At 33.7% G+C, this 19,869-nt stretch overlaps 2 protein-coding genes and 1 long non-coding RNA gene across 3 annotated transcripts; all 3 read left to right on the top strand.

Moving 5' to 3' along the window:
* Positions 1-4,745: 4,745 nt before the first annotated feature.
* Positions 4,746-5,654, top strand: LOC138895120 (uncharacterized). Its single transcript, XR_011409320.1, has 2 exons — positions 4,746-4,853; positions 5,026-5,654. It is a non-coding gene; the product is annotated as an uncharacterized lncRNA (long non-coding RNA).
* Positions 5,655-7,489: 1,835 nt separating this feature from the next.
* LOC104088335 (uncharacterized) lies at positions 7,490-13,476 on the top strand. Its single transcript, XM_070181388.1, has 8 exons — positions 7,490-7,518; positions 7,620-7,700; positions 10,175-10,416; positions 10,508-10,720; positions 10,905-10,997; positions 11,085-11,186; positions 12,156-12,542; positions 13,227-13,476. The coding sequence occupies exons 4-8, from the start codon at positions 10,565-10,567 to the stop codon at positions 13,308-13,310; spliced, it is 822 nt and encodes a 273-aa protein (XP_070037489.1). The 5' UTR covers positions 7,490-7,518; positions 7,620-7,700; positions 10,175-10,416; positions 10,508-10,564; the 3' UTR covers positions 13,311-13,476.
* Positions 13,477-14,748: 1,272 nt separating this feature from the next.
* On the top strand, positions 14,749-15,674 carry LOC104101232 (NDR1/HIN1-like protein 6). Its single transcript, XM_009608680.4, has one exon. The coding sequence runs from the start codon at positions 14,846-14,848 to the stop codon at positions 15,503-15,505; it is 660 nt and encodes a 219-aa protein (XP_009606975.1). The 5' UTR covers positions 14,749-14,845; the 3' UTR covers positions 15,506-15,674.
* The last annotated feature ends 4,195 nt before the right edge of the window (positions 15,675-19,869 follow it).

A 19,869-nucleotide genomic window follows, 5' to 3' on the forward strand; every position in this document is an offset into this window, starting at 1 on the left:
CGTGAATTATCTCTGTTAACCTCTTTAGTGGGAGCACTGCCCTGGGTTCTTGAAGCCCTTGGGAACTCTGACATACTAGGGTCTTGGTTCTATATGCTCAACTCTGTTTTATGCCCACTAGGTGAATCACTTAATTTCTGGTTGTCTTATGTCCATGAAGATGTAATTTTGGGCTATTATGAGCCATGAGAATGAAGGCTTGGCTTGGCTGGGTATATCTCTGGGCCTGTTGTAGGCTCCATATAGTTATTCTACTTTGTAATTCATTCCATCCATTCTAGTCTGTAATAATTCTTGTAATAACATTTTGGGGTATTAGGAAAATTGGGAAAGGGGTTTATCTTACACTTGTATTGAAATGGGTAGAAATCCTGCCTGTAGGTTTATTACTTTGCTCAAATATGCGTTAGAAATCCTACCTATAGGTTCTTTATTTGGTTCAAATGTGTTTTGCTTTTACCTGTTACAAACCATGCTTATAAGATATTAAATGATTAATAACTGAATGTGTGCATTAGATTCTGTTCACTTACGGTTTAATCTACAAATTAGATTCCATGCCTATAGGATCTAAATTCAGTTTTTAATTATAGAAATTATGCCTATAGGATATAAAATCAGTTTTAATTCTAGAAATCATGCCTATAGAGTCTGAATCCGTTTTAATTATCACCCTGCTCGTTTCTTTAAGAGATTTCAACACTGTGCTAATTACCATTCTAGAAACCATACCTATAGGACTCAATTAAGCAATTCTGAACATATTCCTGTTATTACTATTGTTAGTTACTGCGTGAATCACCTAGACATCATGCCTATAGGTTTTAATCCCTTATACCTGCAATCAGTAGGCAATTATGTCGGTTTTAGAAATTGTATTAAGAGAAAAGGCTTTTACGTATAAAATGTCTGCTCATTAAATTTAGTGTCACATAGAGATCCTACCTATAGGGTTCTGCAACCTTAACTTATTAAAATCTGTAATTGTCAATGCTAATCAGTTTGGCGTGCATTTGATGTCTAAGTATGGAGGCTAACCTGAGCCCTTATTTGCTTTTACATGAAAGTCCAATTTGTTTTGTATGTCTGCCTAGTTTTATCATTTTTGAGCAACCTAAATTAAGTCTAGAACCATCCAATAATAGAGGTCCAAATGCCTCCTGGGCCATAGGCAAGGAACGGGTAGTGCACGCATAGGGTACGATTTAGAATTGATTAGAATGCTTTAGGTAAATAACTTAAATATAGTAATCGGGTAACAGGGGATGATAGTCTGTGCCCGCTGAATAATATGAGTAACACCCCCGTTTTGGGGGAGTTACGAAATATTATTTATGTTGCATGGGGTGATCCTTTAGGCTAAAAAACTTAGGACCCCCCACTCCTATTAAAATAATTCTTTCTTTATGTTTCTCTTCTCTCTTAGACTAATTCACATGATTTAAGTTTGGCCGGGACCCACCGTTGTGGACCTCGAGGAGTGCCTAACACTTTCTCCTCAAGGTAATTTGAGCCCTTACCCGATCTTTGGTGACGCAAACTAGTAAACCCGAGTCATTTGCAATAGGTTCCCTAACGCACCTTAATCCGTTAGGTGGCGACTCTCTTTTAATAACCCTTCCTTCCTTTTAAAAGAGTTGTCAACGTCGAAACCCGATTTCGCGAGAAAGAGGGGGCGCGACACCAGAACATCATCAAAGTGTCGAAATGCCCAAACTTGTTCAAAACTCACCCGAAACTCACCCGAGGTCACCGGGACCCCATCTAAGCATACCAACAAGTCCTAAAACACACTACGAACTTACTCGAAGTCTCAAATCACACATAACAACATCAAAACGACGAATCACACCTCAAATCGAACTTAATGAACTTTGAATCTTCAACTTCCAAAAACCCGCGCTGAAACATATCAAACCAACCCGGAATGAGCTCAAATTTGGCACATAAGTCCTAAGTAACATAACGAAGCTATTTCGATTCCCGAAACCACAATCTGAATCCGATATCATCAAAGTCAACTCTCGGTCAAACTTATAAACTTTCAAAACCTACAAATTTTCAACTTTCGCTAACTAGCGCCGAAACCTTCTAGAAACATCCAAATGCAAATCTGGGCATACCTTCGAGTCCAAAATCACCATTCGGACCTAACGGAACCATCAAAACTCCGTTCTGGGATCAAATTCACAAAAGTCAAACTTGGTCAACTCTTTCAACTTAAAGCTTCAACAAGGAGATTCATTCTTCCAAATCAATTCCGAATAACCTGAAAACCAAAACCGACAATTCACACAAGTTATAATACATCATATGGAGCTACTCGCGCTCCCAAACTACCAAGTGAAATGCAAATGCTCAAAACGACCGGTCGGGTCATCACACTTTTCTACTCTTTTAGTATGTTGCAGGCTTGTAGTGTAGTGCATATTTTCAAACGCAGTAATCTTGCCTTTTGTTTGGCATAAAAAAAAAGCCGTATATATTTAGATTTTAGGAATGATTATACGAAATGTACATTGAATTGTGGTTACTTTTTCATTGTTTACAACAACAACAAAAATTGAGGATGTATGTTACATACATGCTCAAAACAACTGATAACTTGAGAAAAATGTGATTATTTTCCCCATCTCAAACTGATATGAGTTGTATGCATATGCAAACAGTAAGAAAAGAAAAGAGGAACTTTAAAGAGGGGCTCAACTTCCTTGCACGTGTTATAGGCCTTTCGATAGAGTTTGAAGAGACTGTCTCAACAATTTCTTTAAATAATCTGCTATGCTTCTCTGTGTATGGTTACCCAGGATTATATATCTCTTAAGCTAAATTTGATTGAAAATCAAGAAGTATGACCTATTTTATAAAATTCCATATGCTACACCTATTCAGGTAGTGTATAACAAAGAAAAAGTGTTTAGAAAGTTCAACAACATTGCAAAGTAAATGCTGAATTATTTCATAGAAATGAAAGTAATAACATATCTGTCAAATTGTCCAAGTTCTTCATGATTAAAATATATTATGCTTGTGATATAATCAATTTGTATAATTAATTTATATATGCATACAGATAAAAGCTACGTATTTATTTTCTCCAATATAATATTATTTCAGAAATTATCTGATTAAACCGAGAAATTCACTAAACTAGTTCTATATATTTCCCCAACGAAAGAAACACAAATCATATAAAAGAAAAACCTCCAAGTTCAAAGGTCAAATCTTGGCTGCTGAGACAAGTTTCTGCCTTCTTTCTTGTTGTGTGTGCGAAAAAAGAAACTCACATTAATAATTGATAAAAAAAAATATGAAAAGTTATACATATAGAGGTGATAAACGAGCAGTTTTAGCTGCTGTACCACATTCCAAGACCGTGAACCACTTCAGCTTTTAAAAAAAAGAACAACTAGTTCATTTTACACATGTACTTTTACACATAAATTAAATAACAAATTATAATTCTAATATATATGTACACATAATTATATAAATTGTTAAATAGAAATAATCAGAAAACTATCTATGTCAACAATGATACATTCAATTTGAAAAAATAGAGTACTTTATCCATTAAAATCACAAAACTCATATGGTCATTCATGCTTTTCTATTAAATGTTCCCACTCACATTTTCAAATATTTTCTTATTATCAGCGACAATTCGAAAAGGATAATATGTGCCGCCCTCCGTTTAAAATGAGAAAGTATAAAATATGCTTTATTTCTTAAGTACCTTATCTATGTTAATAGTTGGAAGAAAAAACACAATATCATGAGGGAGCTTTCATTTTCAGAACGGGAATAACATGATGAAATTAAACAAACACACTATAATTAATTCATATAAAGCCGTAGTTCCTAGGTCAGATCTTGGCTGCTGATACAAGTTTCTGTACTCTTTCTTTTCTAATTTCTTACGTAACTCGGTAGTTTAGCGGTTAAGTAGATTGCTTTTATTCCCTCAATATAAAGGAAGTGGATAAATATTTATCTTTATGAATTCAATAAGTACTAGTAGTGGCAAAATGGTTAAAAGAAAATAGTTATACACATATACTATCCATTAAAAAATGGGTTGGATAATGAACTTTTTAAAAACGGATCACATATGGATAAGAACTATATTATCCACTTAGAAAATGAATAACTAATTGTTTAACTTTTACATTTATTAAGCCTCAAATTGGGAGTTCCTCAAATTTGGGAGACTAGAATTTCTCCCAAAAGTCATCATATTCTAGAAGCCATGTATCCATATTATTCGCCGGTTAACCTAATTTTTATCCGTATTAAATATGGGTCGGATCGGATAATTTATCCATATATAACATGACATGTATTTTTCATACACTTTTGTTATTAAACGTTGATGATTAATGTATATTTATCTTAATATACCACTTAAGCATATATAATGAACTACTCCGTCTGTTTATTATGTCGTATTATAGATTTCATTCTTAGTTTGTTACATAAAGAGTGTATCCTTTTGTACATTTCGAAAGAAGTTAACTTTATACCTTTAACTTTACCTTAATTATACACTCTTATAACCATAAATTTCATGATATATTTAAGACCGTAAGTATGTATTTAACATAAATTAAAACGGATGGAGTAATATGTCTGTGAACGAGGTCATCACGTACGGCAGTCATTTGTCCAACTAAATGTCAAAGATCCTCTAATAACATGCCACAAATTACTGCCCCTTCTTAATGTATGCCTTACTATATGTTCTGAATTGTCGACTTTGACTAGTAGTTTAATATTGCAATCATCACTTACCCAATCATTCTAGAATCTAGAGATCCCGCCACCACGAAACGGAAATAAGATTAACAAAAATGGTAAGCATGCTATTCAAATCTCATATTTAACACATTTTAATTAGTATAATTAAATCTAATAAAAAAAAGATTAAATATACTTATCTATCCTCGTTGATTTGTTGTTGTCTGCACATTGTATATATTCCTAGCTAATTACTTACAAGTTAGTCATCAAGCTATCATTTCGTAGAGTTTTTTTCAGGTTTGATCAGCCATGAACAGTTTAGTAAGGAGCACGCCTTTGCGTTTCAGCAGAAGGATCGATGGTTATGAGCCGTTGGATGAATCAAAAACCGGCGAATCAGGAAACAAAAGTCAGGTCTTTTGTGATGATCATAGGCGTCGGAATACAAGTATGAAGCTGCAAAGGATCAGTACTAGAAAGCAGCAGATAAGAAGTCCAATAATATTGCGCTCACTTAGCTACAGAAGGGAACGAGCCAGAAAACGGCAGATATTCTTACAAAGCTACAAGCTTGAATCTTTTGACAAATCAAGGAGAACGAAGCTTAAGAAGATTGTTTTCAAAGTGAACTCTGCTATTGTTTCTGTTGCGTCTTTCATGTGGACTCTCACCCCTAGACCTTGTAATTGTCACTCTTCAATCCGTGTTGTTCCTCCCGCTCGAGTCATAAGGTGCTGTTGATTAATTCTTAATTTTTATTCATTCTCACCACCTAGACAATACACTGCGTATATTGTTGTTGTTGAAATTCGTTCGTCAACAGTATTGGTGGCCTAAAGCCAAAACTCACTAAGAAGCCTTAGATTTAGTTAATAAAATTTAATATATTATTCTTATTTTTCTTTTAGTAAGGATGGTATATCGACTATGTTGTATGTATCTTGATTGTTCATTCATTTAACTGCTAGCTCTCACCATTGTAAATATTTATCAGTATTTTAAAAGGCATGGGCGTAAGGCGAGGCGTTTTACATATGCATCAGCGAGGCGTAAGCCCCATAGGTATTTAATTTTTAATATTTTATAAAATAATATAATGACAGTAAATATTTATAAACAAGTAAAATTGTATAAAATTAAAGAAAACTATAAATATGTGAAATATATATTATATTATATATGCTCCATCCCCACAAAAAACTAGTCAAACAATTTATTATACGCTACTTACAAGCAATGTTTTAAAAGACGGGGCGTTTTACTTGATATGGGGCGAGGCGTAAACCTGGAGTCAGAGGGGGAGGGGGGGGCGTAAGCCCCATGGATCTTTAAAAAATTTAATTTATAAATTAATAAAATAACATAATAACACAAAAAAATATAAATTATAAATTAAAAGTTAAAAATTAAAAGAAAATTAAAGGAACTCATAGAAAAAAAATATCTAGCATGATTCTTAAGTATAACTAATGCATACAAATCACGTATAACGTCTTTAAATTTCAAATAATTTAAAACTTACAATTTCCTTTAAAAAATGATCCAACTCCACATTTTACCCTCCTAAAAGTAAATAATCAATAAAATCTTATTAGTACGATAATTAAAATATTACTCCTTCATGAATAAATACAAATTAATTTAAGATATCAAATTAATAAAAGTGTATAACACGGAGGGACAAATGAACTAAGACACGACCAATAACAAGTGAAGATATAAATTCGCAATACTATGTCTCATTATTAGAGTTATGCTCAATCTTCATATTTCTATCGATGAATAGAACTTTTATCATTAATGTGTTAAAGAATTTTGAAGGTCAACGATATTAATTAGGAAATTCAACACGTGATATGCGTTAGAACTGTTAGGCGAGCCCCGAGCATTGGGCGTTAGGCATGTTTAGGGCGCACGGTCGGGCCACTACAAAAAAATACTAAATTTGCGGAGGTTTTATTGCGGCGGTTACTATAACCTCCGCAGTTTATATCATATTGTAGGGGTTTATTTATCCCCGCAAATATATTATATTTACGGCGGTCAGTAACCTCCGCAAACCTAAAAAGAAATAGCGCCCACTAACCCGAATGTTTCCCTCGTTTTTTAGTCCTTTTCCTCTCTTTTATTCCCAAATTTCTATGTGCCGGAGTAAAATAGCGCCCACTAACCCCTTTCTTATTTCACCTACCCTTCAAATTAAAAAACCCTTTTTCATTCCCAAACCCCTTTCTCATTCTCCGATTTCTTAAACTTTTCTTACAAAATTATCTCATGCTTGCTTGAAATATTGGACGTATGTCTGCCTGTCATAGCTTCTCTGCTCAAGCCCGTGTAGCGCTCTAGAAATCCAAATTCCTCTTTTGATTTTGCTCTCTGCTTTGATTTTCCTCTTTTGTAAAATCAGTCTCGAAAGCTATCAACCCAGAAAACTTCAGATCTATCAATCAGTTGGATGTAAGTTTATTTGATTTTGCTCTTTCATACAAATTCCTCTTCACAACAAGGCTCGAAAAGATCTGAAGCTCCCAATCCTTTAATTTTGCATTTTTGTAAAATTAACCTAGAAAGCTTTCTTCATGCATGTGAGTTTTAAGTTTATTTTCTTTGTTAATTTGTGTTTTCCCTTTTCTAATTTTTTCTCTTTCTTTCATCTTGATGTTTTTTTATTCTCAACAGAAAGGAGCAGAAATTTGGTAGAATCGGTGTATTTTGAAGAAGGATATGACACGCTTTGTTGAATTCGAGATGTAAGTCCTCTTTCTCCTTTGGCATTAGGTATTATAGATTCTAAAATTTAGATTTTTTGTGTATTTTGTAGGTTAATTTTTGTGATTTGGATCTTAATTGAAATATTTCCTTTTGCATGTATATTTTAGAACTCCTGGGGACCTTCAGAGAAGACGCAATTGCCACTGGCTCCTCTTTTTGCTCTGCGTTGTGTTTGAATCAGTCTCAAGGTACTATTTTAGTATTGTTCAAAGAGCACAACTAAAGTAGAAACAGGTTTTTAGTTTTCTTCATAGTGTTGAATATTAATTTTTTTTCCTTTCCAGATTCAAATTCGGTTTGTTGTATATGTGTTTGAAAACTATTTTTCTGGAGTTGCGATTTAATTGGTGATGTTTACAAATATGCAGTTTTCGAAATGTGTTATTTCTGGAAATTATAATTTAATATGAGTTTACAATTTGGTTTCTGCAAGTTCCGAACTGGCTGTATGTATAATATATTTATTATTTTCGGGGTTTAAAGTTGGGGAATGCGGCATTTTGATACTATATTTCTTGTTCTATTCACTGAATAAGGATTTCCTGCTTGGAATTTAGTTGGTAAATACTGAAACAGACAACGAGGATACTGTCCATATCTATAACAACGAGGATACTTCTGCTTGGATGTATTCTTGGTGTAATAACTAGAAAAATAACATAAACTGTTATTACCGATTTAATCGAACTGATATTGTAAGAAAATTTACACTGTCCATATATATAATTAAACTCTATTGACGAATCATGTCGCTTTAGTTTTTCCATATCTGTACAAGCCAGAGCTAGTGACAAATACAATGGAAAATACCCCCAAAATCCATTTTATGTGATATATATTTTTTATTAGTTTGTTAGAAAAAGAGAAAGGATAGTAAAAGAGAAAAGATCGAAGTAAAGAGTTTAAAGGATAGATGAAGACTGTCTGTCTATTGAAAGAATTGGGAAATATTTTTTTTTTTTCTAGTTCAAGCTTCCTACTATGTAATACAATCTGATCTCTGGATTTCTCCTTTTAAGACTCAAGAATAAAGAATAAACCTTTCTTTAGATGATTAGTTTAATATTCTCCAAAAGTTGATGTCTTTAAATTTTGTGTTGTACTTTTGTTTTATTTGCATAGAGTTGGTCTTCTTGTCTTTTTTGTTTTTTTTTTTTTTCCTTTGTTCTTTTTGCTTTTTTCATGTGTCAATTGTTTAAGATTATAATTTACGAGGTGTGAAAAATAGTAAATTTTGTCTTGGAATTTATGTTCTGTCTTCTTCTCTTTAAAAGTCTATTTCTCACTATGAAGTAAAGTGATAGATGAAATATTAGTGTGTCATACTTACATACTGCTGTACATGTGTTATATATTTTAGTACATACTCTTTTTCTTCATTAGATATATGCCCCATTCAATCATAACTAGCTAGAAAGAATCCTAGCAAAATTCTATTATCCACTGCTACAATATTTTTATGTTAAATCACTAAAAACTGATCATTTGGTATGTGGTTGTTGTACGTAAGGACTGGTTTCTCAAAGATGGATTGTCACATGAAAATTCATTGAATTAGGAGATAAGGGAAAAAAATTATTTAGATATCTGGTAGTACATTTATATGTTGAATATATATGTTAAACTATATATATATATATTCTATTGAAGTGTTGTAGATTAAATAACTATTTACAATTTCAATCTACAACAGTTACTAAATCCTTTGTTGAGGTACCAATAACAGTTACATATACAGTTTAGGATTTTGAAAAAGCTAGATCAATAGAATAAATTTAGCACACCGACAATCGCTTGAACATGTTGTACTAATTAAACATGCATGTAACAAGTTCCCGGCCTTTCCAACAAGAATTTGAACAATTTTTTGATGTTAATTATGAAAATGTACAACTTGCAATAGAGGAGCATATGTTTGAATAGGAATTAGGCCAGTCCTTAGGTTTTCCTCCAGTTCTTCATGGTGAGTATTTTTCATCCCTTTGAGAGTCAAATATATATCATTATATTTAATTTTATATCATTATAGAATTTGCATCAGATTTGCATTTACTTGCCATGTTTTAGTTCTGGAGATGAATATGTCTATCTTATTCAAGTTTAACAGGATGCATGTGTGAATTGTTTCTTCTTAAATTATTCGACTTTGCTTCTACTAATTTTGTGAACTCCTGCTTTTATTTTATTGCTTGCAGGTATGCCGAAGCCCAAGCGTTACGAGAACTTCCAGAACTCAATTCAGTCAGCATCTACATCACAAGGTGTAGCACAACCATTATCAACTGAATCAACACCTTCGCATTTTGATGATACATCACAAGTTCAACTGAGAGCACGACCAACACCTTCAAGGCATGTTGCAGCAAATCCGATTCTGTCAGATCAGACAACAACACAACAGGTTCCATCAGTCCGGGCCGCGTCACAACCACCACCATCAGTTCGTTATCAAACCTCTTGGATCCATCCTCATTTTACCAATTTAGAAGGTATTTCTCCTTCTAAATTGTAGGAGAGATTAATTCTTTTAAGGTACTGAAGCTTGCCTGATAACTCATTTGATTATTACTTGATGGTTTGACATTCTGCCTAAGAACCCACCTAATAATCTGTTGCCTCAAAGAATAGAGAACCACATTGATTTTTATTTTTATATTTTAAGATTCACAAGGAGCTAGCAAGATACTTAAAGTGAAGAAAAGGGACGTGTTAAATTTATCTAATGGAGAGCGTATTGTGGTTGATTTTGATGACACGGATTCTCCCATTGGTGAAGGACAAGGCGTTCTTGCAGGCTTTTGTGGAATTTTAGCAACTGACTGCTCCATTTTTCTAATTCACTTTGAGAAATGGTCGGATTTACCTGTGACAATCTTCAATCGTTGTTATGATCGATTTATAAAGGTATTTTTGAGGCATACAATATCTCGGTTTTATGTCATTAGATTTTATATTTGCATGTAATAATTATCTAACCATTGGTTTATTCTTGAAGCCACGATTTTGTTTTCGGACAACTGAGTCAAATGCAAGACGATATTTTTATAATTCTATGTGTAAGAAGTGGGGCGCAAAAAGGCTAAAGTTGTTTGATAAGGTCTATGATCCACTTAAGAGCAGAGCTGACATAATGGATAGCGTTCCATTGGGAATTTCACCGGATCAATGGATTTCTTATGTTGATTACCGCTTTAAAGAAAAGACACAGGTATTTATTTCAAAGAGAGACTGTATTCTTCAAAACTTAAAATGAGTCACCTAAATTCATGGGAATTGAACTGTCTTCCTTCTCTTGGTATCATTTGTGCCTTTGTTCTTTTGTTAAACAAATATTATGGTTTTACAAGTATACAATAGGCAAGTATGTGTAATTCGTGGTATCTTTTTGTAAGGAAATTTGTAAAAGAAATGCTGAAATTCGGAAGAAACAAATTATTTCACATATCGGTGGCTCCAAACCTAACTCCAGAAGAAGGGATGAAATGGTATTGATTCATTTTGAATACTTTAATTAAACTAGCAACTATTCTTAGTTAGGTAAGTTAATGCGACTTTAACTTTTTCATTTATAGATGGCTGAGACTGGACAAAAGCCTGGACGAGGACAGCTTTATCTCGCTACACATAGGAATGAAGATGGATCATATGTTAATGAGGCGGCAAAAGAGATATGTGTAAGTTTTTAACTTCTTCCATCAAATTTGCAATCATTTAGTACCTAGTAATCAGTGACGGTGCTTGGATTCCACTACGAAAGTCAGAAATGATAAGAAAGTAAACCTTTTCAATTGATTTTGACATGAAAGTTGTTCATGCTCGGGTACTGTGCTTTCAGGATTAATCCACTTTTTATCCAGATCTGAATATTTGGGTGAATAAAGGAAATCTCGTCAAATAATGGCTTCATTGATGTTATTATGTGATATATTCTTTATATTTTAAGAAGAAATGGTTACCAAGATTGAGTGAATAAATATTGAGTTACTGGTGCATTACTGAAAATATTGTCTCAATAATACAAATTGTTTGCATAAGATATAAACTAACAAATTCAACTTCTGCCTAAACAAAAGCTGGAATTTTTTTCCAGAAGCATATAAATCTTACCAAAGTTTTAGATGAAAACTTTAGGTTGATTGAAAATCGTGGTCGAAATGTTGTTGTTTGTTATTAGTATGATTTTGTCATGTCTTGGCAAGTATTAAAGTTTAGCTACCTAAGTCAGTTATTGACGGTTTTGTGCTCAAATATAGAAACATTGACTTAGCTCAAAAGCAAAGTGTCCTCTTTCAATAAATTATTATTAGTAAAATGAAGGAGAAAACACCATCTGATAGATTAATGGCTGCGAAAACACCATCTGTACATCTGCCAAAGATCCAAAACTGAATGCATAACCTTCTATATGAGGCAAATTGATTAGTAAAATGAAGGAGAAAACACCATCTGATAGATTAATGGCTGCGAAAACACCATTTGATACATCTGCCAAAGATCCAAAACTGAATGCATAACCTTCTATATGAGGCAAATTGATCTTGTTCAGAAGTTGGATATTCTTCTTCTCTTGTTGTTCTTTTTTAATAACTTATCAATCACTGATTGAAGGTAGTACACTGACTTTTGGTGTGTAATATATTTAGGAAAAAATTGAACTAGCATTGAGCCAAAGCACAGTGGATGAGTCGAAAATTTCGCCAAATGATGCCATTGGTAAGGTGTTGGGAAAAGAGCACTCTGGAAGGGTAAGGTGCTTGGGATTAGGAGTTGTTCCTGGCAGAGCGTTTAGACAAACAAGACCTCGTTATAATGATTTGAATGCTTCAAGTTATAATAACGGTTCATGTTCTTCCCAATGCCAAGAGAAGTACAATCAAATGTTGAATGCTCACAATCAAAGCCAAGAGAACTACAGAGAAATGATGAATGTTAACACCCAAATGATGAATGCTTTTAAGGCGTATATGATAATGAAAGTAGGGAGGATACCTGAAGAATTTGCAGGGATCTTTGTTTCTCCTCATTCAACGGTAAGAAAAGTTCATAACTTTCTTATTTAATTTTAAAAACTTTTGTGCTATGTGGTGTTTGACTCTTTTTCTCACTTTCTTCACTCCTATATCTACACATGCATTCTCATCAAATGTACATTTTTTATCTTTCATGAATTAGCACACAAGACATCAGCCTATCCCCTATTCCATTTCTTGATTTGAAAGAAGTAGATTCTTGATTTTTTCTTTTTATGGGCGCCTTCAAGCAAACATCAAGAAGTTTTCTATACAATCCAAATATAAGTACATATTCAGAATCTGAATTCTTATGTGACTACAAAAGCTAAGTTTTTGTAAGGTTCTGTTGCTTCCTTGAATGGTCCGTGATATACATATATATATGTTTTATATGAATAATATCAAATGTGTAAGTACTGAAAAACTGAAATGTATTAAAATTTCAAACTAAACTTATTTAGTATGGCCAGTTCTGTTTCGATCTAGAAGTGAAATTACCTTCTTGAACTTTGTAACAGCAGCATCAGCCACCATTTCAATTTCCATAGGTATTTATCTCTAAATGTCCCTGTTACTTTTGAAGTTAGATCGGGAGGAAAGTAATTCTTGAAGTTGCTGATACTTGACTTAAGCTAAGTGATTATTAATTAGGATATTGTTGAGGTACTTTTCGTTAATTATATTTTATTTTGATTTTTTTAGCCAAGTGATGCGACTAGCGGATCCATTTCACCCATGGATGTAAGAAGATCATCTGGTGGAAGTAATCCTAACGACAACCATTGAAGTTGCTTCCAAATATATCGTACTCCATTGAATGGTCATAGGAGATCTTTTGTCCATAATAGTTGGAGTAGATGTTCTGTTTAAAGTTTGTTTTAAGACTAACTATAATACTGATGTTTAGTGTTTAATTGACGGAGTAGTTGTGTTTAAAGTAAGTTTTTGAGACTAATGATAATTTACTTTAATGTAGTTTATTAATATATTGATGTTACTTGATTCTATATAATCTGATGATGCTTCATTATATTAACATAATTGAAATTGGATCATTTATGGGTATAACAATTGCCAAAAAAATAAATTCAATGAATAGCAGAGGTTATAATTGCTGCAATTTAATGTATAATAATATTGTGTTTAAACTTGTAGGGGTTAAATAAAAATATTGTAGGGGTTTTGACTGCCGCTATTCTTTTATACGTGTGTTCTTAAAAAGTTAAACTATCGAATTGCGGAGGTTAGACCGCCGCTATATGATAACGGCAGTCTCCGAAAAAACCCCTGCAAATTGATTGCGGCAAACATTATTGCGGGGGTTTTGGAAACCGCCGTAATAACAAATTGCGGAGGTTACTGACCGCCGCAATATGTAAATAAAACCGCCGCAAATTGAGCATTTTTTTGTAGTGGGCGCTTGGGGCGTAAGCCTCACAGAACTAACGGTCGGGCGCTTGGGACGTAAGCCTCACAGAACTAAGCCCCATACATGATCCCCAGAGCGTTTTGCAAGTGCCCCGCCCAGAGGCGAACCCCGGGAGAGTCCCAGAAATGCCTTTTTAAATACTGATATTTAGTAACGCTACTCACTAAGGCTTCAATAATATTCTATAAGACATATACGTTAACGGTTAAGATAATATTTTTATGAATTCTCGCAATCTAAAAATCTCAATTTTGCAGAACTAAATATATGTCAGTATAATTCGTTTTTAATATCAAAGTCGTCATCAAATTGTTTATTTTCATATATTGCACCTTTATTATAAAACTTGAATTATTTATTTAAATAACCTCTATCTCATCGAAAAAGAGTATAAAATCTAGTATTTTTTTATTAATAAATCTGTAATATGTAATAATGTTTTGGGCCCTTCAATTCTAGGGGGCTAAAGCAATTGCTTTAGTGGCTTCACCTAGAGCCGGCACTACGTTCGTGTTTGCAGTAGCAGAAGTCCATATACACAATCAATATTATTGTCACAAAGACTTTGTATAAGTTATAATGTATATCATTCTTTACACTTGTATTATCTTTTATAAGGTATGAATATTATTACTCCTATTAATTTAACATGCGAGTACTAAGGAGCCAAAAAAAGTCCTAAGAAAGGTGTAACAGTTGTGCTCATGTTTAGCCAGACATATGTAGCAATTTCCTTAACCAATGGAACTATCCAATTAACAGAAGCCGTTTCTCCCTTATAAACAATGCCCTCTTTCCTAAAATAGGAAATACTGGTGGTCCTTCATCCATAAGGAAATAGGTACCACCACCAAATTAAAAGCAAGTTATTTCCTCCTCCTCCTCCACCATAATGCATCCACATCCGCCGCCTTATACAAAAGCGCCGCGCTATAGCGGTGAGTATTACTATGAGGAAAGGCCAAGAGGAGGAAACCCTTGCTTGAAATGCATTTGCTGCTGCTATTGCATCCTGTTTTTCATCATCCTTCTCGTATCCGCCCTCGCCTTCTATTTCTACACGGTCTACCAACCAAAATTACCACATTACAACGTTGAAGCACTTGAGGTTAAGGAATTCGGATATCAACCTGATTTCACCCTCACAATGGCTATTATTGTCACTATTAAAGCAGAGAATCCTAACAAAGCGATAGAACTAACTTACGGGGAAGCTAGCTCTATGAACGTGACCTACACTGATTCAACATTATGTTCTGGAAAATTACCAGCTTTCCATCAGGGACATAAGAATACAACCATAATCCAGGTTGAACTCAAGGGAAAAAGTCAGTTTGGATCAGGTCTATATGAGGCAATGCAAGAAAATGAAAAAAATGGCAAAGTTCCATTATTGGTGATAGTTAAGGTACCTGTGGAGGTTCTGTTCGGAACACGTCGTTTAAAGCAATTCAATGTGCTTGCAAACTGTTCTTTAATTGTGAATAACTTGAAGGCAGGCAAGAAAGCTGAGATTGTTGAAAGCAAGTTCACCTACAAATTATCACACTGATAAAATCCTCCCCTGGATCTTCTCAATTTTTTTAAGTGTATATATATGGTTGTAGTATTTTATTGGTTCGTGACCTTAGAAAACGAACCATGGCAGTTCTCTTCCTTGTATCAATTCTGAGAAAAATATATCATACAAGTACAATATATAAGGATTAATTGAGAGCAAATATATAGTTTCTTAGGCTTTTTGATTTGCAGTTTTGCACGTTACTCTTGATCTGAACAAATAAAGATTTGTTCCTACGTTTCTTATGGCTCCTAATTTAACTTTTAATTTTTTTCCATTTCCCCCCTTCGCATTATTTTATTTGGGGGAGGGATGATGTGGATCGAGCGTATAAGCAGTAAGTGCATGCATTTGCAACCAATATCTCGAATTCTAACTATATATACATGTATATGGAATATTAATTTTTTTCTTTGATAATATGTATACAGTATATACAAGTTCGGACACAGCCTCTCTACCTCCACAAGGTAGGGGTAAGGTGTGCGTACACACTACCCTTCCCAGACCCACATGTGGGATTACACTGGATTTGTTATTGTTGGTGGTAGTGTATACAGTATATATAAGCAGTATATTTTTTAAAACATCACAAGGATTGCCCTAAAGCTTTTCAATTTGTTCTTCGAGTACTGCATAAATAAGCTCTACGTACTCTACAGAAGCTGCTTGCAACTTGCACAATTCAGATTTTAATCCATCGAAGTAAAGAGCAGCATATTACACTAAGCTCTCGCAATGTGCAACATCCAATGAACGTCCAGGCTACATCTGAATAAGTTAATGATGACAAATTTTTCTTTCCTATAACATCAACAAATTGGTTCCTCTGAAAATCCATAAAAAAGGAGCTGCATATTTCTTAGCAAGGCATGGAAAAAATATATTCATATCACTGCTAAAGCAAGACATTAACTCTCTCTATATATATTTAGATGTGTGTCTGTGTGTTACTCCTTCAGAGAGCTATTCTGGAGATGATTTCCTCTTCTGGTCCCCAATTCATTTCACCAGCAAATCATTAACGTAGTTAATATTACGACTCAAGGACTCAAGATGATGTGAGACCTACCTGAAAAAAATGATTGGAGGAAATTGTGATTATGGGCGGTGGGTCTATGTTCTAATTTTCAAATTGTATATGGGCAGCTAAAAAATTTGTAATTTGCAATAATTGCAAAAGTCAAATTTGATTAGCTGAATTAGACGGCTCCTTTCCTTATAAATAGAGCCATTGAGTTTCATCTCAAACACACCAAAAATAAGAGAGAAGTATTAGAGTTGTGAGAGTAATCCACACATTATTTTATAGTCTGTGAGAAAATAGAGTGAGAGTAATATTGTGGTGAGATATTTAAAATAAATAGTGTTATTTCTTTTGAGTCGTAGTAGTCTTTTGACACTACAAAGTAGTAATATTATAGTGGTATTATATTTCTCCTCTCGTATATTGTATTTTAACCCGTTAAAAGATTTGGTGTCATTGTTACTCTCTTGTGTCATTATTATTTATCGTGGATATTATTCCTAGGCGGGATATTATTTTTTCCAACAACGTAGTATCAGAGCCATGGCGAATAATGGTCTGTTGTCTTTTCTATACCTCTGTCTCACAAAAGATAATTCTGAAAAATGGTGTATGCGTATGAAAACCATTCTTGGCTCTCAGGATGTGTGGGAAATCGTAGACAGAGGGTATGAAAACCCCGATAATGAGGAAGCTCTGCCTCAAAATGAAAAAGTTATCTTGGCAAAGACAAGGAAGAAGGATCAACAAGCTCTTACGCTCATCCACTAATGTTTGGATGATGCCATGTTTGAGAAGGTGGCAAATTCTACCACCTCAAAGGAAGCTTGGGAAATTTTACAAAATTCTCTTCAAGGTGAGGAAGGTAAAACTTCAAACTATAAGGGCTGACTTTGAAGTTTTAAAAATAAAAGAATCCGAATGCATTTTGGATTATTGTTCAAAAGTGAAGGCTGTTGTAAATCAACTAAGAAGATACGAGTAGGACATAGAAGATGTGCGTGTGGTAGAAAATATCCTTCGCACTTTAACACCTATATTTGATTTTGTGATGTATGTTATTGAGGAGTCTAAGATTTAGACTCTATGATAGTGGAGCAATTGGAGGGTTCTTTACAGGCCCACGAAAAAAAGATTAAAGGGAGACAAGAAGTGCCACTGGAGCAACTTCTTAAAACTTAGGCATCCTTTAAGGAGTATGGAGGTGAAAAGATCTATCGAGGAAACGGACGAGGACGAGGCTGTGGCAGTCATGAAAGAGGAAGAAGTAACGGTAACAACTTGAACAATGAAGTTATAATCCGCCAAACATTCAGAGGTCGTGGTCGTGGATAGGACGTGGCTATTACCAAGAAAATAATGGACAAAGGTATGACAAATCAAAAATTGAGTGTTATAATTTTCATAAATTTGGCCATTACTGTAACACCCCAAAATTTTACTAATATTTGCATTCTTCATTGAGCATCTTTATAATGAGGAGATATTTTACTTCTCACTTCCTAAACGTGAAATTTATAATATATTAAAATTCCTTACTTTAGGTTGTGTTAATATTGACAAAGAAGTTTTATGGTGTTGCTATGTGTAACACTTAATATTATTTTGATGAATTATTTAAAATACATTAGATATCTAAGGTTTTGGGCTTCCAATCTTTTGTATTTATCTAAAGATATTTAGTAGTTGGGCAGCCACTTTTAATTCATATTTATCCAAAGTTCTTAAAGATAATTACTTTGATTGACTTGCTTTTCCACAAACTCCTCTCATATTTTATTCTTTCAAGACAAAGAAAACCCCTACCCTCTCTCCTTCTTATCACCTGAAAAACTTCATAAAAATTATCATAAATTTCCACTAAACCAACCAGCAAAATTCGTTCTTGGTGAAGCTCAAGTTGCTCCTCTCTTTTGTGGTAAGTTACTAAACCCGTTTTTATACTAGACAACTATTAGTATTTTCTTCATATCTTTTTTATATAGAGCTCCGTTTTAAGTGATCCAAGACTTTCTGGAAAGTAATTTCATAGATCTATAACTCTTATGAAGGAACCAAAACCTGGTTTGTCTTTTATTTACTCGAAAATAGGTGATGAAGTACAGGGCAGGTGCTACCCAGATTTTCTATTTTACAAAACCTCCCTGTACTATTGTTAGTAATTTTAGCATAACATTTTGTACAAAATTGATATGGGGTGATTCAAAGATGTTCTGAAACACTAAGACACATATATACAACTGTAAAGAAGATCATACAGTCTATTTTGTCCTTTTGCATCTTCAAATCTGAGTCATAACACGAGCAAGTGATACTGTCCAGAATTTCTATTTCAAACATTTTGGGTAATTTTCACCAATGTCATGTTTAATTTGACATGTTAAATCACTGAACTTATAGAGATATTTGATTCCTTGTAAAATCTAAGGGAAAGTATTTGAGGAAGTGAACAGATTTGGTTTGTCTATGGCGTAGACGATTCGAACGTCCTCTAAGTTGTGGTTGAACTGTTTTGTGGTAAAACACCAAGGTTTGTGTATAAACTTTGTACTCTTTTTTACTTGCTAGAATATTTTAAAATAACCTGATATTTTATTTTATTTTTGTCTTCAACTAATAGCATTGTATTCGTGTTATATCAAGTATTGCAAGATATTTGCTAAATCGCCCACTCGTACAGATTGTTTGATCATTTTGCATTCTTGTTGGGACTTTGTCCTTCTTGTGGCAGTGACTTTGTCACTCATCTTGGCATGCTTCTTGATTTGGATCTTTTTCCATCTTGACTTTGGATTTGTAGCTCGTCTTAAATTATGAAACTTGTCCGTGTTAATTACAAATTAGGAAGCCATTTTTAATATGGTTCTTCATTCTATTGACTATTGGGTATTGACCCTACTTAATTTGGGGCTTCAATCCATCTTGATATCCGATTTTACTTAGTGTGATGGCATGACGTACATATAGGGCGAAAAATGGATATTTGACAAACTCTCTTGGATTGATAGTATATGTTTTCTCAACTCTTGAATCTTGAACATTGTTATTGATATTTGGAAACACTTCAAGGGTTGATATTTGATACTTTTGATATATTTGTTCACTTCTTTTAAATTATGTTTCATTTGAGCTACCTATGACTGAAAATGGGAATTGGAGAAGTTAATGGCTCCAAGCCCAAAGTTTATACGCCACTAAGCTTTATGCTTAGCGATAGTTATTTTCTATCGTAGGTAATGTACGGGATGAAATTTGAAGACGGCCTTATGAAGTAGTGTTTTTGGGAGAACTTATGGAGATTACATTTGCATATAAACCTTGGTTTTGT

This window comes from Nicotiana tomentosiformis, chromosome 7 (genome assembly GCF_000390325.3).
Source record: "Nicotiana tomentosiformis chromosome 7, ASM39032v3, whole genome shotgun sequence".
NCBI lineage: Eukaryota > Viridiplantae > Streptophyta > Magnoliopsida > Solanales > Solanaceae > Nicotiana > Nicotiana tomentosiformis.

Excerpts from the sequence above, each read along its gene's own strand:
- LOC104088335 (XM_070181388.1), top strand. The coding sequence starts at position 10,565 with ATGTGTAAGAAGTGGGGCGCAAAAAGGCTAAAGTTGTTTGATAAGGTC. Across the intron at positions 11,187-12,155 it reads AGGCGGCAAAAGAGATATGT|GAAAAAATTGAACTAGCATT; the intron begins GTAAGTTTTTAA and ends TAATATATTTAG. Across the intron at positions 12,543-13,226 it reads TTGTTTCTCCTCATTCAACG|CCAAGTGATGCGACTAGCGG; the intron begins GTAAGAAAAGTT and ends TGATTTTTTTAG.
- LOC104101232 (XM_009608680.4), top strand. The coding sequence starts at position 14,846 with ATGCATCCACATCCGCCGCCTTATACAAAAGCGCCGCGCTATAGCGGT.